This window comes from Cherax quadricarinatus, chromosome 83 (genome assembly GCF_038502225.1).
Source record: "Cherax quadricarinatus isolate ZL_2023a chromosome 83, ASM3850222v1, whole genome shotgun sequence".
NCBI classification, from domain to species: domain Eukaryota; kingdom Metazoa; phylum Arthropoda; class Malacostraca; order Decapoda; family Parastacidae; genus Cherax; species Cherax quadricarinatus.
In genome coordinates, this window is record NC_091374.1 from 5789020 (window position 1) to 5813246 (window position 24227).

Consider the following 24227-nt stretch of genomic DNA (forward strand, 5'->3'; position numbering starts at 1 on the left):
TATATTTCTACACCATAGGAAGGTTAGCATAGGCACCACTGTGAGCACAAATACATGTACCTAGTTGGATGAATATTGTGGCTAGCTGGTCCAGTGGCTAACGCGACGGTCTGGAGTTTTGAGACTCATCGCGGGTTCAAATCCCGCCCGTGGTATGGTTTGTTGTCAAATCAGTACCTTCCTATATTTGTCAAGATTGAATCATAAGCTGCGAGTTCTGTCTTAGATATTTTTAACATGTTTTATATCCATTTATTTATCCCTGTTTTCCATTTGCACTCTTATTTCATATCGACCTTAATTCTACACATTACCAAAGACTGAAGGTTCAGTGCTGTCAGTCTGTCTTCGTAGGAAAGGCTTCTAGCATGGAATTAACTTCATCGTTTTCTGTATATTTTCCAGCACATATCTAAATGAGGTCTAACCAAAGACATGTAAAGTTGAAGTATAACCCGAGGACTTTATATATATAATATAATGTGCACTTTTATTATATATACGTGTCTGTGCACTTATGCACTGTTGGCTTTAAATTTCTACTAACCAGGACTACATTTTTTTCGCAGTGATTGTGACTAAGATCTACATTGTTTAATTTACAGATGAAGAATTTGACATGTGCAACACCTGGGTATCTTGATTTGTAGACGTTTCGCCCTCCATTGGCTTTACCAATGCAAGAACTTAATGTGAAGAATATATACAAAAGATGAGGTAATCAGTCTCTCAGTCTTGGAGTTGAACAGCACCGAGTTACTTTATTTTCTAGGATTAAATTTCGCTTGTCTGCAGTGAACTGCATCTGCCACTTCTCCCGCCTCATCAACCTGAAGTTTTCTAATGTCTTCATCAGAAATTATTTGTCGTCCTGTTTCAGTACCGTAGGTAAACTGCTTATATTGCTATTATCGCATCAGTGTCATGTGGATTATGAACAGTAAGGTTGCTCTTGGCTTGGTATATCCTCAGTCCACACTCAGAGGGTCTGCGATTAATCCCCGGCACGGATGAAGCGTTAACAGTACGGAGGTACCTGGTTTTTTCCCGGTGCGTCGCATCCTGGGAATTAACTCCTCGTTGACGCGCTGGCTTTAATGCGTTATACTGGGTATCTAACCCTCCTGGTTAAAAATCCGAACAAAAATCTTATCTTAAGACCGTGACACATCACTTGTGACGCCAAGAGCTTTATCAAGACAGCTTAAGGATCCTGGCCAGCAAAACGTAGGCTAATTTAATGAGAACGTTGCAAGTTCTCGGTACTTTTTATATTCCATACTCTCAGTTCAGAGGTAAACAAGCCACGGTACGGGTGGGGTACCTGGAGTATACCTGGAGAGGTTTTCGGGGATCGACGTCCCCGCGGCCCGGTTTGTGACCAGGCCTCATGGTGGATCAGAGCCTGATCAACCAGGGGGTAGCGCATGGTAAGTGAGTTGTGAAATTCCAGGCCAGTGCGTAAGCCACTAGGCCATCTGGCTACAATAAATATTTCTAGTTGGATGATTCTTATTGTAACCAGCTGGCCCAGTGGTTTACGCACTGGCCTGGAGTTTCACGACACACTTGCCATAGGTTCTAACCCCACCTGTACCCTGGTTTGTTTACAGTTGTTAGTTTAATATGTTTATTATGCACCCCATACCCATCTTGTGGGTGGTAGTCAAAAGATTACAGAGGTACATAATGGGTCCAGGGACTGGACCCCAAAGTTATGATAGCTGAACTATTTACAAAGGTAATGAACTCCAGGTAGATCTGGTCACAATCATGGCAAGTTACAAAGGTAATGAACCATCTACACTCCTATACATGGTTACAAACATGAACAAATTACAAGTAATGAGTCACTGACACGTCCATACCCGGTCACAATTGTATTGAGTCGTAAGTACAAATACTAAGTGGGACACACACACACACACACACACACACACACACACACACACACACACACACACACACACACACACACACACACACACACACACACACACACACACACACACACACACACACACACACACACACACACCCCTACCTACCTGTGTTTGTGTGTGTGTGTGTGTGTGTGACCCACTTAGTATTTGTACTTATAACTCAATACAATTGTGACCGGGTATGGACGTGTCAGTGACTCATTACTTGTAATTTGTTCATGAATGTGTATAGGAGTGTAGATGGTTCATTACCTTTGTAACTTGCCATGATTGTGTAACATTCTGTTAGCTAATCAAGTTATAGTAAGAAACGAAGTGTTAACGAGATTATTCATAAGTGTTAGTTCGTTATACAGTTTATGAATTGTTACATAATTAGTATTATAATGCGGTATATTCAGTATTACAAACTGTCACCGGTGCAAGGGACGGATTAAGGTACTCTGTTGGTTAAGCAATGCTGGAGTGGTTCAGAGATATTTGCAGGAGACGAATGTACTTGAGTGTAACATTTAGACTATAAAATCTTGCCAGTAATGAGATGTTAGGTTAGGTTCGCCAGGAAACAGGACGAGAGATGTCTAGTAATGGGGAAGACAGGGAAGGACCCGTGCAGGGGTACATCAGATCTGGGTAGAGTTGAGGGGGGTCCACTTTACACTTAACTGGCTCCTACTAGTATGCCCTTTGGCCAAGGTCACCTCTCTTCCCCCAGGCCCCCCTCGCCTCAGCAACAGCCCTCCATCACCCCTCCAGCATCCCTTCCTCGCTCACCCAGCTTGTGTCCAGGGCCAGACCTGACTTACACTGAGCTGCTACCACACGTGAGTACTCTGACACTTGCCTGCTAATATTGTGTCTTCGGCTGTAATTTCACATAATTGACTTCACCTCAGCTATTATATGCATTAGGAAGCGCTAAATATTATTTACATATAAGCCATACATTTCATAAACTGTTGCTAAGTAATATACGCTAAAATTTGTTTTACTCCCTATTTTAGATACGTACTAAGTATTCGTTTATGGGTGAATTGCAGCAAAACTTATCTAAGCGCAATCGATAGACTTTACCTGGAGATCCCTCAAGGAAGGTTCCTTGATGTTGGTGAGGGTCTCTTGATTTAAGGAATTGGATTTGTGCTCCAGTTCCCCGAATCCCCCCCCAGGCGCTGTATAATCCTCCGGGTTTAGCGCTTCCCCTTGATTATTATAATTTACCTGGAGAGAGTTCCGGGGTTCAACGTCCCCGGGGCTCGGTCTGTGAGCAAGCCTCATGGAGGATCAAGGCCTGATCAACCAGGCTGTTACTGCTGGCCGCTCGGAATCCAACGTATGAACCACAGCCCGCTGGTCAGGTACCGACTTTAGGTGCTTGTCCAGTGCCAGCTTGAAGACAGCCAGGGGTCTATCGGTAATCCCCCTTTTGTATGCTGGGAGGCAGTTGAACAGTCTTGCACCCCTGACACTTAGTGTTGTCTCTTAACGTGCTAGTGACACCCCTGCTTTTCATTGGGGGGATGTTGCATCGTCTGCCAAGTCTTTTGCTTTCGTTGTGAGTGATTTTCGTGTGCAAGTTCGGTACTAGTCCCTCTAGGATTTTCCAGGTGTATATAATCATACATCTCTCCCGCCTGCGTTCCAGGGAATACAGGTTCAGGAACCTCAGGCGCTCCCAGTAATTGAGGTGTTTTATCTCCGTTATGTGCGCCGTGAAGGTTCTCTGTACATTTTCTAGGTCAGCAATTTCACCTGCCTTGAAAGGTGCTGTTAGTGTGCAGCAATATTCCAGCCTAGATAGAACAAGTGACCTGAAGAGTGTCATCATGGGCTTGGCATCCCTAGTTTTGAAGGTTCTCATTATCCATCCTGTCATTTTTCTAGCAGATGCGATTGATACAATGTTATGGTCCTTGAAGGTGAGATCCTCCGACATGATCACTCCCAGGTCTTTGACGTTAGTTTTTCGCTCTATTGTGTGGTTGGAATTTGTTTTATACTCCAATGAAATTTTAATTTCCTCACGTTTACCATATCTGAGTAATTTAAATTTCTCATCGTTGAATTTCATATCGTTTTCTGCAGCCCATTTAAAGATTTGGTTGATGTCCACCTGGAGCCTTGCATTGTTTGCAATGGAGGACAGTCATGCAGATTCGGGTGTCATCTGCAAAGGAAGACACGGTGCTGTGGCTTATATCCCTGTCTGTCAGTTATGAGGATGAGGAACAAGATGGGAGCGAGTACTGTGCCTTGTGGAACAGAGCTTTTCACCGTAGCCGCCTCAGACTGTACTCTGTTGACTACTACTATTTGTGTTCTATTTGTTAGTTTTAAGGACTGTTACACTCCAATATTAATATTTTTTCTATTAATTGAAGTTATGAGTTATTTACATTAGACAATCAGGGTATAAGTATGAGGATTGTTTTCTTTCCCAAAGATTAGGATTTTACACTTGTCCACACTGAACCGCATCTGCCACTTTTCAGACCATGACATTAGTTTGTCTAAATCTTCCTGAAGGTCGGTGGTATCCTTCTCAGAACCTTTTATTCTGCCTATCATCGTGTCATCGGCGAATTTACTCAATTCACTTGTTATCCCTCCGTCAAGGTTATTAATGTAAATTTTGAACAACAATGGGCCTGAAACTGATCCTTGTGGAACCCCACTTATCTCTGGTCCACTGATGGGTGAACAGAGACAACAGGTGTAAAGAAAGACACCCAATGTTTCTACCCTCGCTGGGAATCTAACTCAGACCCTCGCCGTGTGAAGCGAGAGTTTTAACCACCAGGCTACGGGGCACCGTAAAAGCATTACCTAAACTCCAAATAACCACCATCATCATCTTATTATATCGGCTTTTAATTGATTCTAACAGTTCGTCTACTATTGACATCAGGTTTATTGGACAGTAATTTGACAGACTAGACTTATTTCCTGATTTAAAGCTTGAGCTTTGGCGACCCCTTAACAACCACACACACTATCATGTCTGTCTCTGAAGAGCTCTCCGTCCAGGGAAATGGAGCTACTCTCCCTCCTCGGATCGAGCCTGACCGTTACCCGTTCCTCCAGGATCTGTGCGGGCCCCTACGGGTTTAGTGTTCCCCCGTGAACGTAATAAAAGTCCCCTCCTCTTCCCCCCCTCAAGTACTAATTGGGTGCTGGTGTGGAGCTCTCGATCCAAGGAATTGGAAACTGTCCTCTCCTTCCTCGGATCGAACCAGATTGCCTCCCATTTCCCATTATTTTACTGTTTAATATGTGACTTTTATTTCCTGTTCCACTGATGCATTGTTTCAACATTTTTATTACTAATTAAATTTTTATTTTAATTAATTTTATTTAATTATTTTGTCCAATAGCTATATTATTCTAATGAACTGAATTTTATGCCAAGTTATATTCTTGGTAATAATAAATGATTGCTTTTCGATGGATTTTAGCGATTAATTGCAGTGCTGTATAGCCCTTGTGGTTTAGCGCTTCTTTTTTTATTGTAATAATAAATAGCGATTAGTTATAGTTTTATTGTACAATGTTTTTTTGTGGAAATGGTAAAAGATGTAACCAAATTAAACCCCCCTAACCCAAGCTAAAATAGCTTAACCTTACACTACCAGTGGTAGATGTGTGTGTGTGTGCATTTACATTCAGCCAGGTGTGTGACACAACATAATATTAACTGTTGATTGCCTCAGATGCGCTGTGCAAGCCAAATATTTTTTTCGCTAGTATCTCCGAATAGGAATAGTTTTAAACTCTAGCCATATTTTCATCAAGGCAGAATAGTCCAGAAAATAAAACTAATTTCTAGTTATTTTTCCAAAGGTGAACAGACATCACAATTAAAATAATGCACCATATTGTAACATCCCCAGCCATCATGCAGAGGGTAGGTTCACACCCATAGTAGGTAGCATAGGTGGAAATGTTGGGTATATTAGTAAGCAAGTATTTACATGGGCATATTACCTTACACCTGCTGTCCCTGTTCACCTAGCAAGCAACTAGGTACCTGGGTTTTAGTTGACTGGTGTGGGTTGCATCCTGGGGAAAAGGGGGACAAGATAGGACCCCAATGGAAATAAGACACAGTACTCAATGACACACTGACTTTCTTGGGGTATCCTGGGTGGCTAACCCTCCAGGTTAAAAATCTGAACAAATCTTAAAACCTGGAGGGAGGGGTGGGTGTTCCGGGGGTTAACCACCCCCGTGGCCCGGTCCATGACTGGGCCTCGCCTACTATGAGGCAACTCGTACGTGCAAATCTAACAACCACTTGCCCCTGTTACCTAGCAATAAATTGATGGATGTTTGTGGCTCAGTGGGCAGTTGCCTCTGCTCGCACACTGAGGGAAGCAGGGTTCAATACCCTGAAGAGTGGAAATATTGGGCATGTTTCTTACACCTATCATCATTGTTCACCTAGCAATCAGTAGGTACCTGGGTGCTAGTGGACTGTTGTCAGTCACATCCTGGGGGATTGGATTAAAAAACAAACTTTATTTCTTTCTGCAGTATGCAGAACGTAGTTTTACATGTAATAAAATATTGTTAAACACACAAAGCCACTAGCATGTGGAGCATTTGGGGCAGTAGACAATCTGATTTTGGTTTTATTGGGTTATCCTGGGTTTTTAAACTCTTGCTTAATAATCCATTGTTTTTAGTGACTGTGGGATGAACCCCCCATTTCTAGGCTCTATCTCTATAGAATACTTAAGGCTTGTAAAATGGGTTTCTTGCAGTTCTTGATTAATATAGTTTTATGAATTGTTGTGTGGGTTGCAGAGCATTTACAGAAAAGACCTTAAATAAAAGGACCCCAATAGAAATTAACCACATTGATTTTCTTTACTGCCTAAGCCTAGGTTTTTGTCTCCTCTGTTTTTAATAATCCAAATAAAATCTTTTTCTAGTTTCCATGTCCAGAACCTTTGTATAAAGGCAAAGGGGATAAAAGAGAGTGCAAAAATTATAGGGGGATAAGTCTGTTGAGTGTACCTGGTAAAGTGTATGGTAGAGTTATAATTGAAAGAATTAAGAGTAAGACGGAGAATAGGATAGCAGATGAACAAGGAGGCTTTAGGAAAGGTAGGGGGTGTGTGGACCAGGTGTTTACAGTGAAACATATAAGTGAACAGTATTTAGATAAGGCTAAAGAGGTCTTTGTGGCATTTATGGATTTGGAAAAGGCGTATGACAGGGTGGATAGGGGGGCAATGTGGCAGATGTTACAAGTGTATGGTGTAGGAGGTAGGTTACTGAAAGCAGTGAAGAGTTTTTACGAGGATAGTGAGGCTCAAGTTAGAGTATGTAGGAAAGAGGGAAATTTTTTCCCAGTAAAAGTAGGCCTTAGACAAGGATGTGTGATGTCACCGTGGTTGTTTAATATATTTATAGATGGGGTTGTAAGAGAAGTAAATGCGAGGGTCTTGGCAAGAGGCGTGGAGTTAAAAGATAAAGAATCACAAACAAAGTGGGAGTTGTCACAGCTGCTCTTTGCTGATGACACTGTGCTCTTGGGAGATTCTGAAGAGAAGTTGCAGAGATTGGTGGATGAATTTGGTAGGGTGTGCAAAAGAAGAAAATTAAAGGTGAATACAGGAAAGAGTAAGGTTATGAGGATAACAAAAAGATTAGGTGATGAAAGATTGAATATCAGATTGGAGGGAGAGAGTATGGAGGAGGTGAACGTATTCAGATATTTGGGAGTGGACGTGTCAGCGGATGGGTCTATGAAAGATGAGGTGAATCATAGAATTGATGAGGGAAAAAGAGTGAGTGGTGCACTTAGGAGTCTGTGGAGACAAAGAACTTTGTCCTTGGAGGCAAAGAGGGGAATGTATGAGAGTATAGTTTTACCAACGCTCTTATATGGGTGTGAAGCGTGGGTGATGAATGTTGCAGCGAGGAGAAGGCTGGAGGCAGTGGAGATGTCATGTCTGAGGGCAATGTGTGGTGTGAATATAATGCAGAGAATTCGTAGTTTGGAAGTTAGGAGGAAGTGCGGGATTACCAAAACTGTTGTCCAGAGGGCTGAGGAAGGGTTGTTGAGGTGGTTCGGACATGTAGAGAGAATGGAGCGAAACAGAATGACTTCAAGAGTGTATCAGTCTGTAGTGGAAGGAAGGCGGGGTAGGGGTCGGCCTAGGAAGGGTTGGAGGGAGGGGGTAAAGGAGGTTTTGTGTGCGAGGGGCTTGGACTTCCAGCAGGCATGCGTGAGCGTGTTTGATAGGAGTGAATGGAGACAAATGGTTTTTAATACTTGACGTGCTGTTGGAGTGTGAGCAAAGTAACATTTATGAAGGGATTCAGGGAAACCGGCAGGCCGGACTTGAGTCCTGGAGATGGGAAGTACAGTGCCTGCACTCTGAAGGAGGGGTGTTAATGTTGCAGTTTAAAAACTGTAGTGTAAAGCACCCTTCTGGCAAGACAGTGTTGGAGTGAATGATGGTGAAAGTTTTTCTTGTTCGGGCCACCCTGCCTTGGTGGGAATCGGCCGGTGTGATAATAAAAAAAATAATAATGTCCAGAACCAAAATCTAACCATCCAATTTCCCTGAATCCCTTCCCAAATATTATTTTGGTCACAAAAGAAAAATTGTTTCTACTCTGGATTTATCACTCATATACATACCCTGCTAAAGCTCTACCACTCAAAACCTCCTTCAAACCTTCCTTCCAACCCTTGATGTTACAATTCCTACATCAACTGACCATCCCAGGGTTATATCGTACACCCTGTTGATCAGTCAGTCTTATTGACTCCTCTCTAAATGCCCAAACTATATGTAGCATTTATAGACACACTAGGTATATTATAATTAATAATAAAAATTATTTCAGTGTACATATTGGCTTTGGTTTATTAAATTTCTAGCCTAGAGCTAGACTAATGTCATTTTATGTGCTCCTATACACTGTATATACTGTACACAATATACACATGAATACATAAATATACAAACAATCTTTCATTACAAACATTATCCTATATATGACTTATTTGCAGGACAATGAAAGTTGTGGGAATTATAGGAGGGGGAGCAGCTGGGCTGTGTGCCGCTCGTCACGTCCTGGCATCTAGCGGCATGATGCCAGTTGTGTGGGAAAAGGCATCCAAGGTCGGAGGAACTTGGGTATACACACCGCAGTCAGGAAAAGATGAACATGGCTACCCCATACACTCAAGCATGTATAAAAACATGAAGTGAGTGGGTATTAATTTTTTTTAGCTAAGCAAGCAATCAGTAATGCTAAATATGAAGAATGGATTTTTAGTCAAAATATTTTCATGCATAAATAACCCACTCATTGGGGAGAGGAGAAGCTTATGGCGATGTTTCGGTCCACCTTGGACCATTTGCATTCACAAAGTATGACTGTAAATGGCCTAAGTTGGACCAAAACAGTGTTGTAAGCTGCTGCTGCTCTCCTGTGTGTGGGTTATTTGTATATTGTTCTAGGCATGGCATTGTGCCTTTCTCTTCTTTAAAATATTTTTTAGTGGTAAGAAGCAAATAGTCTGAAAAATTGTAAATTATCAGCAGTTTCAATTGAAAGTGTGATAATTTACATATTTTAGCTATAAAGTGAGGTATAAGTCAGAAAATGCCTCCAACTCTTGTTGGGATAGTGTTTTGCTGTGTAGAGCTTTATAAAGACAAGCGTTACCTTGATAAAGCATTACTCTGTTAAACATTGTCTCAAAGTTGGAATAACTTTACTTTTCTTGATTCTTTTCATGTTAATGAGAGGATAGGGAAGCATAACATTGTTAGAAGAGTGGATAGTAAATGCCAGGCAAATTAACGTATGAATTGTGATGATGTGACAACTAGGCTTAAAATATAATCAATGGGTTGTAAGAGGAAGTGCTTTATGACAGGAGAAATGTGTGTGTTGTAACCACAGGAGGGTCCCGCTTTATGGCATTTCTCTAATGCAGCGGTTTTCAATTATACCCATCCTTCATTATTCAGACTTCCTACAATAAATATATTCACTCACTGTAAGCTAAGGATGAAAATATTTTAAGGTAAGTAATGTGTGTACTGTATATGCATTGTTTAGGCCTAGCTACATACAGTGGACCCCCGCATAACGATCACCTCCAAATGCGACCAATTATGTAAGTGTATTTATGTAAGTGCGTTTGTACGTGTATGTTTGGGGGTCTGAAATGGACTAATCTACTTCACAATATTCCTTATGGGAAAAAATTCGGTCAGTACTGGCACCTGAACATACTACTGGAATGAAAAAAGTTCGTTAACCGGGGGTCCACTGTATATTGCTCACTTAATACGTATATGATAGTGTAAACATCCTATCAGACTTTTACATGCATTTGAAAGTGAAGAAGAGCAGAATGTTTCACTTTACAGTGATTTTCGCTTTAGAGCAGTAACCTGGAACTTAACCAGTTGTATAACCAGGGCCCTACAGTAGCCTGGAACCTAACCTACTGTATAAGTGGGGCCCTATAGTAGCCCAGAACCTAACCTGCTGCTTAAGCAGGGCCCTACAATAGCCTGGAACCTAACCTGCTGTATAAGTGTGGTCCTCCTGTCCTGTACTAGAAACTTTAAAATATATTTAAAATGGATTAAGCTCTGAAGACTGAACACCACAAGCTGAGCTCTGCTATAAACATTCATCATACATAGGTAATCACATGAAAAAATGCGACTGAAAAATTTACAGAAGTGAATGAGATGAATGTGTGCTGAGGTGTTTCTATTTTGTTAATACAGCCTCTCCTTACTTAGCGACATACGTACTTATTTACCAACAACTCGGACTTATGATAGGCTCTCTGACCAGTATGCATACCTGAATAATGTATATTAGAACTGATTTCCTCTATTCTGTTTATTACAATATACAGTACACTATAAACATTTATGAATATACTAAAAATATTATAAATGGTGCAGAGATGACATTAAAACAATATCAGAGATGGTTGAAAGAAACCCACTACCATTATAGTATGCTCTTTGCTTAGCGACAAATTCATTTACTGACACAGTCTCAGGAACCGAACTCCATCGTTAAGTGAGGAGAGGCTGTATTTTACTGTGGTACTTTTTCATGTTTTATAGTGTATTCCACCAGCAAAAGTAGAATAACAGTTATGCTACAGTTATAGTTTTGTGACCAGCAGGCTTTTTCTTCACTTTTAGATGAATACTGTATACATTAGGACCCCCGTATCCACAGATTTGGTATCCGTGGTTTACCGAGGCCCAAACATAACCCTTAATTTTGCTTTATAATGGCCCCAGAGTGCAGAAGTAGTGAATCTGGCAGTTCTTCAAAGACTAAGAGAAGCTGTGAAATGCTTCTCATTAGTGAAAAAGTGCTAAACTTAATTTTCTTAATTTATCAATTAAACTTTATCATAGGTATGTATGTCAATGACAAATTACTTATATATAGGGTGCACTACTATTCAAAGTTTCAAGTATCCACAGTAAGTCTTGGAAAGTATCCCCTTGGATATGGGGAGACTGCTGTATATACTCTGTAGAATAGTGGGATAATAAATTTAATACCTAATTTTTTTTTTTCTCTCTCAACAAGTTGGCCGTCTCCCACCGAGGCAGGGTGACCCAAAAAAAGAAAGAAAATACCCAAAAAAGAAAATACTTTCATCATTATTCAACACTTTCACCACTTTCAGCCACAGCACCGTGTCTTCCTTTGCAGATGACACCCGAATCTGCATGACAGTGTCTTCCATTGCAGACACTGCAAGGCTCCAGGTGGACATCAACCAAATCTTTCAGTGGGCTGCAGAAAACAATATGAAGTTCAACGATGAGAAATTTCAATTACTCAGATATGGTAAACACGAGGAAATTAAATCTTCGAGTACAAAACAAATTCTGGCCACAAAATAGAGCGAAACACCAACGTCAAAGACCTGGGAGTGATCATGTCGGAGGATCTCACCTTCAAGGACCATAACATTGTATCAATCGCATCTGCTAGAAAAATGACAGGATGGATAATGAGAACCTTCAAAACGAGGGATGCCAAGCCCATGATGACACTCTTCAGGTCACTTGTTCTATCTAGGCTGGAATATTGCTGCACACTAACAGCACCTTTCAAGGCAGGTGAAATTGCTGACCTAGAAAATGTACAGAGAACCTTCACGGCACGCATAACGGAGATAAAACGCCTCAATTACTGGGAGCGCTTGAGGTTCCTGAACCTGTATTCCCTGGAACGCAGGCGGGAGAGATACATGATTATATACACCTGGAAAATCCTAGAGGGACTAGTACCGAACTTGCACACGAAAATCACTCACTACGAAAGCAAAAGACTTGGCAGACGATGCAACATCCCCCCAATGAAAAGCAGGGGTGTCACTAGCACGTTAAGAGACCATACAATAAGTGTCAGGGGCCCGAGACTGTTCAACTGCCTCCCAGCATACATAAGGGGGATTACCAACAGACCCCTGGCAGTCTTCAAGCTGGCACTGGACAAGCACCTAAAGTCGGTTCCTGATCAGCCGGGCTGTGGCTCGTACGTTGGTTTGCGTGCAGCCAGCAGTAACAGCCTGGTTGATCAGGCTCTGATCCACCAGGAGGCCTGGTCACAGACCGGGCCGCGGGGGCATTGACCCCCGGAACTCTCTCCAGGTAAACACTCACACATTATCACTGCTTTTGCAGAGGTGCTCAGAACACAACAGTTTAGAAGCATATACGCATAAAGATACACAACATATCCCTCCAAACTGCGAATATCCCAAACCCCTCCTTTAAAGTGCAGGCATTGTACTTCCCATTTCCAGGACTCAAGTCCGACTATATGAAAATAACCGATTTCCCTGAATCCCTTCACTAAATATTACCCTGCTCACACTCCAACAGATCGTCAGGTCCCAGGTATCATTCGTCTCCATTCACTCCTATCTAACACGCTCATGCATGCTTGCTGGAAGTCCAAGCCCCTCGCCCACAAAACCTCCTTTACCCCCTCTTTCCAACCCTTTCGAGGACGACCCCTACCCCTCCTTCCTTCCCCTATAGATTTTTATGCTTTCCATGTCATTCTACTTTGATCCATTCTCTCTAAATGACCAAACCACCTCAACAACCCCTCTTCTGCCCTCTGACTAATACTTTTATTAACTCCACACCTTCTCCTAATTTCCACACTCCAAATTTTCTGCATAATATTTACACCACACATTGCCCTTAGACAGGACATCTCCACTGCCTCCAACAGTCTCCTCGCTGCTGCATTTACCACCCAAGCTTCACATCCATATAAGAGTGTTGGTACTACTATACTTTCATACATTCCTTTCTTTGCCTCCATAGATAACGTTTTTTGACTCCACATATACCTCAATGCACCACTCACCTTTTTTCCCTCATCAATTCTGTGATTAACCTCATCCTTCATAAATCCATCCGCCGACACGTCAACTTCCAAGTATCTGAAAACATTCACTTCTTCCATACTCCTCCTCCCCAATTTGATATCCAATTTTTCTTTATCTAAATCATTTGATACCCTCATCACCTTACTCTTTTCTATGTTCACTTTCAACTTTCTACCTTTACACACATTCTCAAACTCATCCACTAACCTTTGCAATTTTTCTTTAGAATCTCCCATAAGCACAGTATCATCAGCAAAAAGTAACTGTGTCAATTCCCATTTTGAATTTGATTCCCCATAATTTAATCCCACCCCTCTCCCGAACACCCTAGCATTTACTTCCTTTACAACCCCATCTATAAATATATTAAACAACCATGGTGACATTACACATCCCTGTCTAAGACCTACTTTTACCGGGAAGTAATCTCCCTCTCTTCTACACACCCTAACCTGAGCCTCACTATCCTCATAAAAGCTCTTTACAGCATTTAGTAACTTACCACCTATTCCATAAACTTGCAACATCTGCAACATTGCTCCTCGATCCACTCTATCATATGCCTTTTCTAAATCCATAAATGCAATAAAAACTTCCCTACCTTTATCTAAATACTGTTCACATATATGCTTAAATGTAAACACTTGATCTACACATCCCCTACCCACTCTGAAGCCTCCCTACTCATCCGCAATCCTACATTCTGTCTTACCTCTAATTCTTTCATTTATAACCCTACTGTATACTTTTCCTGGTATACTCAGTAAACTTATTCCTCTATAATTTTTACAATCTCTTTTGTCCCCTTTCCCTCTATATAAAAGGACTATACATGCTCTCTGCCAATCCCTAGGTACCTTCCCCTCTTTCATACATTTATTAAACAAAAGTACCAACCACTCCAACACTATATCCCCCCCTGCTTTTAACATTTCTGTCATGATCCCATCAGTTCCAGCTGCTTTACCCCCTTTCATTCTACGTAATGCCTCGCGTACCTCCACCACACTTACATTCTGCTCTTCTTCACTCCTAAAAGATGGTATACCTCCCTGGCCAGTGCATGAAATTACCGCCTCCCTTTCTTCCTCAACATTTAAAAGTTCCTCAAAATATTCTCGCCATCTACCTAATACCTCCCTCTCCCCATCTACTAACTCCCCTACTCTGTTTTTAACTGACAAATCCATACTTTCCCTAGGCTTTCTTAACTTGTTTAATTCACTCCAAAATTTTTTCTTATTTTCATTAAAATTTCTTGACAGTGCCTCTCCCACTCTATCATCTGCTCTCCTTTTGCACTCTCTCACCACTCTCTTCACCTTTCTTTTACTGTCCATATACTCTACTTTTCTTATAACACTTCTGCTTTGTAAAAACCTCTCATAAGCTAACTTTTTCTCTTTTATCACACCCTTTACTTCATCATTCCACCAATCACTCCTCTTTCCACCTGCCCCCACCCTCCTATAACCACAAACTTCTGCCCCACATTCTAATACTGCATTTTTAAAACTATTCCAACCCTCTTCAACCCCCCCACTACTCATCTTTGCACTAGCCAACCTTTCTGCCAACAGCTGCTTATATCTTCCCCGAGCTTCCTCCTCCCTTAGTTTATACACTTTCACCTCCCTCTTGTTGTTGCCACCTTCCTCTTTTTTCCATCTACCTCTTACTCTAACTGTAGATACAACTAAATAATGATCCGATATATCAGTTGCCCCTCTATAAACATGTACATCCTGGAGCCTACCCATCAACCTTTTATCCACCAATACATAATCTAACAAACTACTTTCATTACGTGCTACATCATACCTTGTATATTTATTTATCCTCTTTTTCATAAAATATGTATTACTTATTACCAAATCTCTTTCTACACATAGCTCAATTAAAGGCTCCCCATTTACATTTACCCCTGGCACCCCAAATTTACCTACTACTTCCTCCATGACATTTTTACCCACTTTAGCATTGAAATCCCCAACCACCATTACTCTCACACTTGATTCAAAACTCCCCATGCATTCACTCAACATTTCCCAAAATCTCTCTCTCTCTCTCTCCTCTACACAGGGCCAGAGTAAGAAGTCTCTGGGCCCTAGGCTATTCAGATTGACGGGGCCCCTTTGAGTTACGGGTAAGCAAAGCGACCCCTTCCAGCTTGGGGGTGGGGGGGGGGGTCGGTGTGAGCCTGTTTAAGGCCTAATTAAATACATTCTGGCTATTTAGATTAAATTTAATAGGGAAAGTACATCAAGACAACCAAAACCATTTACCAACAGCCATTATAACTATCTTGTTATCATGCATTTTAAAGAAAATAAACTCAAGACAGCATAGTATTACTAGATTAGGCTATTAAAGTAGTGACATCATGTACCTATTATATTCAGCATAACCACTACAGCACTATTATTCCCTTTATAAATCACTGACCATTATTATCATTGCATCATGCATAAGTCTATCAAATCATATAAACTCAAGAAAGTAAAGAATTGTTTATATTCACAGGCACTTCTTAAATAAACTTTTTTTCTGGATTTCATATTGGCAAAATCGTCAATTATATTCTGAAAATCAATATTTCTTGTTAGATCAGACTCAATGGTCAACAAGGCTAGGTTACACAATTTGTCTTGGCTCATTGTTGAACGGAGCTGGTTTTTTACTCTTTTCAAAACAGAAAATGAACGTTCTCCTTCACAGTTAGTAGCTGGAAGTGTTAGGTAAAGGCGATACACTATGTCAACATTAGGGAAGGTTTCCGAGATACCTGCATTTCTTAAATGTTTCAAGGCAGCTGAGGGTGCACATTTTTCAGGTGGAGCTTTAATCTGATTCATATACCCAGAAAAATGAACTATTTCTTCAACAAATGTGTCCTGAACATCTGCTGAAAGGTGTTGTTGCAACTTTAATGCAGCTTCTCTCAATTCTGCATCTGGCATAGTAGTAATTTTGAACAGAAATCCAAACTTGTCATTGAGATTCTGGTAGATTTCTTTTCTTTTCACCAATTCTGTAATCAGTGAATCCAGAATGACGAAGTATGTAGCTGTCTTACACTTCTGCCTTGGTAGCAACACGATTTCATTGGCTCTTCAAAATTGCGTTTCCTCTTCCTTGACCGCTGATGATCAGCCCGGTAACTGTAGTCTTTCACCAGCAGTTTAGCTTTCTCTTCAAACATTTCAAAAGCTTCATCCCTTAACATTTAGAGGCAAAAACAAACATTTATCCATACACATCAGTGTCTATCAACAACACTTCAGTTAATTTGTCACAGTACAAGTCTAGATAACGTGTAATTACTACAGAAAATTGGAGAGGAATTTCCCATACTCGCCCATTAGCGGGAAAACACAGCTGTTCTGATGTAAACAAAGGCGTGTCGAGTGTTGCCATCTATGGTTAGGTTTATTTATTTTTATTTTATTTCATTATTTATTTTTGTTTTGATTAATTTTTAAAAATCAATTTTACTCTCCAAACACTTGAACTTTTTAGGTAGGGACCCCTTTGCACTTGCACCAAGTGCGCAGTCTTGGATGAGCCCCTGAACCCCTTGGGCCACGGGGCCCCCAAATGCGCGGGGCCCTAGGCAAATGCCTAGTTTGCCTGTGCGGTAATCCGGCCCTGTATATATATATATATATATATATATATATATATATATATATATATATATATATATATATATATATATATATATATATATATATATATATATATATACACAGCGAACCCCCGCATAACGATTACCTCCGAATGCGACCAATTATGTAAGTGTATTTAGGTAAGTGCGTTTGTACGTGTATGTTTGGGGGGCTGAAATGGACTAATCTACTTACCAATATTTCTTTTGAAAACAAATTCGGTCAGTACTGGCACCTGAACATACTTCTGGAGTGAAAAAATATCGTTAACCGGGGGTCCACTATATATATATATATATATATATATATATATATATATGTATATATATATATATATGTATATAATGTATGTAGTAGGTTGGTAGACAGCAACCACCCAGGGAAGTACTACCGTCCTGCCAGATGACTGTGAAACAAAAACCTGTAACTGTTTTGCATGATGGTAGGATTGCTGGTTTTTCTTTTTTCTGTCTCATAAACACGCTAGATAACAGGGATATCTTGCTACTCCTACTTACACTTTGGTCACACTTCACAGACACGCACATGCATATATATATATACATACATCTAGGTTTTTCTCCTTTTTCTAAATAGCTCTTGTTCTTTTTATTTCTTCTATTGTCCATGGGGAAGTGGAAAAGAATCTTTCCTCCGTAAGCCATGCGTGTCGTATGAGGCGACTAAAATGCCGGGAGCAATGGGCTAGTAACCCCTTCTCCTGTATACATTTACTAAAAAAGAGAAGAAGAAAAACTTTATAAAACTGGGTTGTTTAAATGTGCGTGGATGTAGTGCGGATGACAAGAAACAGATGATTGTTGATGTTATGAATGAAAAGAAGTTGGATGTCCTGGCTCTTAGCGAAACAAAGCTGAAGGGGGTAGGAGAGTTTCAGTGGGGGGAAATAAATGGGATTAAATCTGGAGTATCTGAGAGAGTTAGAGCAAAGGAAGGGGTAGCAGTAATGTTAAATGATCAGTTATGGAAGGAGAAAAGAGAATATGAATGTGTAAATTCGAGAATTATGTGGATTAAAGTAAAGGTTGGATGCGAGAAGTGGGTCATAATAAGCGTGTATGCACCTGGAGAAGAGAGGAATGCAGAGGAGAGAGAGAGATTTTGGGAGATGTTAAGTGAATGTATAGGAGCCTTTGAACCAAGTGAGAGAGTAATTGTGGTAGGGGACCTGAATGCTAAAGTAGGAGAAACTTTTAGAGAGGGTGTGGTAGGTAAGTTTGGGGTGCCAGGTGTAAATGATAATGGGAGCCCTTTGATTGAACTTTGTATAGAAAGGGGTTTAGTTATAGGTAATACATATTTTAAGAAAAAGAGGATAAATAAGTATACACGATATGATGTAGGGCGAAATGACAGTAGTTTGTTGGATTATGTATTGGTAGATAAAAGACTGTTGAGTAGACTTCAGGATGTACATGTTTATAGAGGGGCCACAGATATATCAGATCACTTTCTAGTTGTAGCTACACTGAGAGTAAAAGGTAGATGGGATACAAGGAGAATAGAAGCATCAGGGAAGAGAGAGGTGAAGGTTTATAAACTAAAAGAGGAGGCAGTTAGGGTAAGATATAAACAGCTATTGGAGGATAGATGGGCTAATGAGAGCATAGGCAATGGGGTCGAAGAGGAATGGGGTAGGTTTAAAAATGTAGTGTTAGAGTGTTCAGCAGAAGTTTGTGGTTACAGGAAAGTGGGTGCAGGAGGGAAGAGGAGCGATTGGTGGAATGATGATGTAAAGAGAGTAGTAAGGGAGAAAAAGTTAGCATATGAGAAGTTTTTACAAAGTAGAAGTGATGCAAGGAGGGAAGAGTATATGGAGAAAAAGAGAGAGGTTAAGAGAGTGGTGAAGCAATGTAAAAAGAGAGCAAATGAGAGAGTGGGTGAGATGTTATCAACAAATTTTGTTGAAAATAAGAAAAAGTTTTGGAGTGAGATTAACAAGTTAAGGAAGCCTAGAGAACAAATGGATTCGTCAGTTAAAAATAATAGAGGAGAGTTATTAAATGGAGAGTTAGAGGTATTGGGAAGATGGAGGGAATATTTTGAGGAATTGTTAAATGTTGATGAAGATAGGGAAGCTGTGATTTCGTGTATAGGGCAAGGAGGAATAACATCTTGTAGGAGTGAGGAAGAGCCAGTTGTGAGTGTGGGGGAAGTTCGTGAGGCAGTAGGTAAAATGAAAGGGGGTAAGGCAGCCGGGATTGATGGGATAAAGATAGAAATGTTAAAAGCAGGTGGGGTATAGTTTTGGAGTGGTTGGTGCAATTATTTAATAAATGTATGGAAGAGGGTAAGGTACCTAGGGATTGGCAGAGAGCATGCATAGTTCCTTTGTATAAAGGCAAAGGGGATAAAAGAGAGTGCAAAAATTATAGGGGGATAAGTCTGTTGAGTGTACCTGGTAAAGTGTATGGTAGAGTTATAATTGAAAGAATTAAGAGGAAGACGGAGAATAGGATAGCAGATGAACAAGGAGGCTTTAGGAAAGGTAGGGGGTGTGTGGACCAGGTGTTTACAGTGAAACATATAAGTGAACAGTATTTAGATAAGGCTAAAGAGGTCTTTGTGGCATTTATGGATTTGGAAAAGGCGTATGACAGGGTGGATAGGGGGGCAATGTGGCAGATGTTGCAAGTGTATGGTGTAGGAGGTAGGTTACTGAAAGGAGTGAAGAGTTTTTACGAGGATAGTGAGGCTCAAGTTAGAGTATGTAGGAAAGAGGGAAATTTTTTCCCAGTAAAAGTAGGCCTTAGACAAGGATGTGTGATGTCACCGTGGTTGTTTAATATATTTATAGATGGGGTTGTAAGAGAAGTAAATGCGAGGGTCTTGGCAAGAGGCGTGGAGTTAAAAGATAAAGAATCACACACAAAGTGGGAGTTGTCACAGCTGCTCTTTGCTGATGACACTGTGTTCTTGGGAGATTCTGAAGAGAAGCTGCAGAGATTGGTGGATGAATTTGGTAGGGTGTGCAAAAGAAGAAAATTAAAGGTGAATACAGGAAAGAGTAAGGTTATGAGGATAACAAAAAGATTAGGTGATGAAAGATTGAATATCAGATTGGAGGGAGAGAGTATGGAGGAGGTGAACGTATTCAGATATTTGGGAGTGGACGTGTCAGCGGATGGGTCTATGAAAGATGAGGTGAATCATAGAATTGATGAGGGAAAAAGAGTGAGTGGTGCACTTAGGAGTCTGTGGAGACAAAGAACTTTGTCCTTGGAGGCAAAGAGGGGAATGTATGAGAGTATAGTTTTACCAACGCTCTTATATGGGTGTGAAGCATGGGTGATGAATGTTGCAGCGAGGAGAAGGCTGGAGGCAGTGGAGATGTCATGTCTGAGGGCAATGTGTGGTGTGAATATAATGCAGAGAATTCGTAGTTTGGAAGTTAGGAGGAGGTGCGGGATTACCAAAACTGTTGTCCAGAGGGCTGAGGAAGGGTTGTTGAGTTGGTTCGGACATGTAGAGAGACTGGAGCGAAACAGAATGACTTCAAGAGTGTATCAGTCTGTAGTGGAAGGAAGGCGGGGTAGGGGTCGGCCTAGGAAGGGTTGGAGGGAGGGGGTAAAGGAGGTTTTGTGTGCGAGGGGCTTGGACTTCCAGCAGGCATGCGTGAGCGTGTTTGATAGGAGTGAATGGAGACAAATGGTTTTTAATACTTGACGTGCTGTTGGAGTGTGAGCAAAGTAACATTTATGAAGGGATTCAGGGAAACCGGCAGGCCGGACTTGAGTCCTGGAGATGGGAAGTACAGTGCCTGCACTCTGAAGGAGGGGTGTTAATGTTGCAGTTTAAAAACTGTAGTGTAAAGCACCCTTCTGGCAAGACAGTGATGGAGTGAATGATGGTGAAAGTTTTTCTTTTTTGGGCCACCCTGCCTTGGTGGGAATCGGCTAGTGTGATAATAATAAAAAAAAAAATATACGTTTGGGGCACTAGCGGTAAAAATGTATATATACGTTTGGACCATTTATGGGTTAAATACAGCATGTAAAAGACTTAAAAATATATACATCCAAAAATATATATATACATGTATATATATATATATATATATATATATATATATATATATATATATATACAGTGGACCCCCGCATAACGATGGCATCGCATAGCGATTTTTCCGCATAACGATTACTTTTATCGCAAAATTTTTGCCCCGCATACCGATTAAAAACCCGCATACCGATTTTCGTCCGAGACGCGTCCAATGTGCCCTCAGCCAGCCTCACATGTGCCGCTCCGTCCCATTGTTTACCAGCCAGCCTCCGCGGTAACATCCAAGCATACACTCGGAATATTTCGTATTATTACAGTATTTTCGGTGCTGTTTCTGGAAAATAAGTGACCATGGGCCCCAAGAAAGCTTCTAGTGCCAACCCTGTGGTAAAAAGGGTGAGAATTAGTATGGAAATTAAGAAAGATTTTGAAGGGTTTGGGGCTAACCCTGAGAAGCCTATGCCAGTTGTGGAATCCATTGTGCCTACTTCAAAGATTAAGGAAATGTGTGCAGAGTGGGTTGAACTGCAAACCTTTATAGATGAAAATCACCCTGACACAGCTGTTGCAAGCCGTGCTTGTGACTATTTCAATGACAATGTTATGGCCCATTTTAGGAAAGTCTTGAAGGAACTGGAGGTACAGAGCTCTATGGACAGATTTGTTGTGCGACAGAGGTCCAGTGACTCTCAAGCTGGTCCTAGTGGCATTAAAAGAAGAAGGGAAGTAACCCCAGAAAAGGACTTGCTACCTCAAGTCCTAATGGAAGGGGATTCCCCTTCTAAACAGTAAGAAGATAATGCTCTCCCCACCTCCCATCCCATCAATCATCACCAGATCTTCAATAAAAGTAAGTGTCATGTAATTGTGCATGCCTTTTTCAGTTTGTGTGTATTAAAATTAACATTTCATGTGGTAAAAAAAAATTTTTTTCATACTTTTGGGCGTCTTGCACGGATTAATTTTATTTCCATTATTTCTTATGGGGAAAATTCATTCGCATAACGATTATTTCGCATAACGATGAGCCCTCTTGCACGGATTAAAATCGTTAACCGGGGGTCCACTGTATATATATATATATATATATATATATATATTTTATATTTTTATTATCACACTGGCCGATTCCCACCAAGGCAGGGTGGCCCGAAAAAGAAAAACTTTCACCATCATTCACTCCATCACTGTCTTGCCAGAAGGGTGCTTTACACTACAGTTTTTAAACTGCAACATTAACACCCCTCCTTCAGAGTGCAGGCACTGTACTTCCCATCTCCAGGACTCAAGTCCGGCCTGCCGGTTTCCCTGAATCCCTTCATAAATGTTACTTTGCTCACACTCCAACAGCACGTCAAGTATTAAAAACCATTTGTCTCCATTCACTCCTATCAAATACGCTCACGCATGCCTGCTGGAAGTCCAAGCCCCTCGCACACAAAACCTCCTTTACCCCCTCCCTCCAACCCTTCCTAGGCCGACCCCTACCCCGCCTTCCTTCCACTACAGACTGATACACTCTTGAAGTCATTCTGTTTCGCTCCATTCTCTCCACATGTCCGAACCACCTCAACAACCCTTCCTCAGCCCTCTGGACAACAGTTTTGGTAATCCCGCACCTCCTCCTAACTTCCAAACTACGAATTCTCTGCATTATATTCACACCACACATTGCCCTCAGACACGACATCTCCACTGCCTCCAGCCTTCTCCTCGCTGCAACATTCATCACCCACGCTTCACACCCATATAAGAGCGTTGGTAAAACTATACTCTCATACATTCCCCTCTTTGCCTCCAAGGACAAAGTTCTTTGTCTCCACAGACTCCTAAGTGCACCACTCACTCTTTTTCCCTCATCAATTCTATGATTCACCTCATCTTTCATAGACCCATCCGCTGACACGTCCACTCCCAAATATCTGAATACGTTCACCTCCTCCATACTCTCTCCCTCCAATCTGATATTCAATCTTTCATCACCTAATCTTTTTGTTATCCTCATAACCTTACTCTTTCCTGTATTCACCTTTAATTTTCTTCTTTTGCACACCCTACCAAATTCATCCACCAATCTCTGCAACTTCTCTTCAGAATCTCCCAAGAGCACAGTGTCATCAGCAAAGAGCAGCTGTGACAACTCCCACTTTGTGTGTGATTCTTTATCTTTTAACTCCACGCCTCTTGCCAAGACCCTCGCATTTACTTCTCTTACAACCCCATCTATAAATATATTAAACAACCACGGTGACATCACACATCCTTGTCTAAGGCCTACTTTTACTGGGAAAAAATTTCCCTCTTTCCTACATACTCTAACTTGAGCCTCACTATCCTCGTAAAAACTCTTCACTGCTTTCAGTAACCTACCTCCTACACCATACACTTGCAACATCTGCCACATTGCCCCCCTATCCACCCTGTCATACGCCTTTTCCAAATCCATAAATGCCACAAAGACCTCTTTAGCCTTATCTAAATACTGTTCACTTATATGTTTCACTGTAAACACCTGGTCCACACACCCCCTACCTTTCCTAAAGCCTCCTTGTTCATCTGCTATCCTATTCTCCGTCTTACTCTTAATTCTTTCAATTATAACTCTACCATACACTTTACCAGGTACACTCAACAGACTTATCCCCCTATAATTTTTGCACTCTCTTTTATCCCCTTTGCCTTTATACAAAGGAACTATGCATGCTCTCTGCCAATCCCTAGGTACCTTACCCTCTTCCATACATTTATTAAATAATTGCACCAACCACTCCAAAACTATATCCCCACCTGCTTTTAACATTTCTATCTTTATCCCATCAATCCCGGCTGCCTTGCCCCCTTTCATTTTACCTACTGCCTCACGAACTTCCCCCACACTCACAACTGGCTCTTCCTCACTCCTACAAGATGTTATTCCTCCTTGCCCTATACACGAAATCACAGCTTCCCTATCTTCATCAACATTTAACAATTCCTCAAAATATTCCCTCCATCTTCCCAATACCTCTAACTCTCCATTTAATAACTCTCCTCTCCTATTTTTAACTGACAAATCCATTTGTTCTCTAGGCTTTCTTAACTTGTTAATCTCACTCCAAAACTTTTTCTTATTTTCAACAAAATTTGTTGATAACATCTCACCCACTCTCTCATTTGCTC

General features: G+C 41.1%; 1 protein-coding gene across 4 annotated transcripts in view; it reads left to right on the forward strand.

The window, feature by feature from the left end:
* Window positions 1–2617: 2617 nt before the first annotated feature.
* Window positions 2618–24227, forward strand: part of LOC128702213 (senecionine N-oxygenase) — a 49614-nt gene continuing 28004 nt past the window's right edge. The window contains exons 1-2 of one of the 4 annotated variants that reach the window (XM_070102770.1): window positions 2618–2767; window positions 8974–9171. In XM_070102770.1, coding sequence (XP_069958871.1) covers window positions 8978–9171 — 194 coding nt within the window. In that variant the 5' untranslated portion in view covers window positions 2618–2767; window positions 8974–8977. Of the gene's footprint in view, window positions 2768–4890; window positions 5049–8973; window positions 9172–24227 lie in introns of those variants that run through there. The other 3 variants (XM_070102768.1, XM_070102767.1, XM_070102769.1) reach the window with 3 other exon arrangements.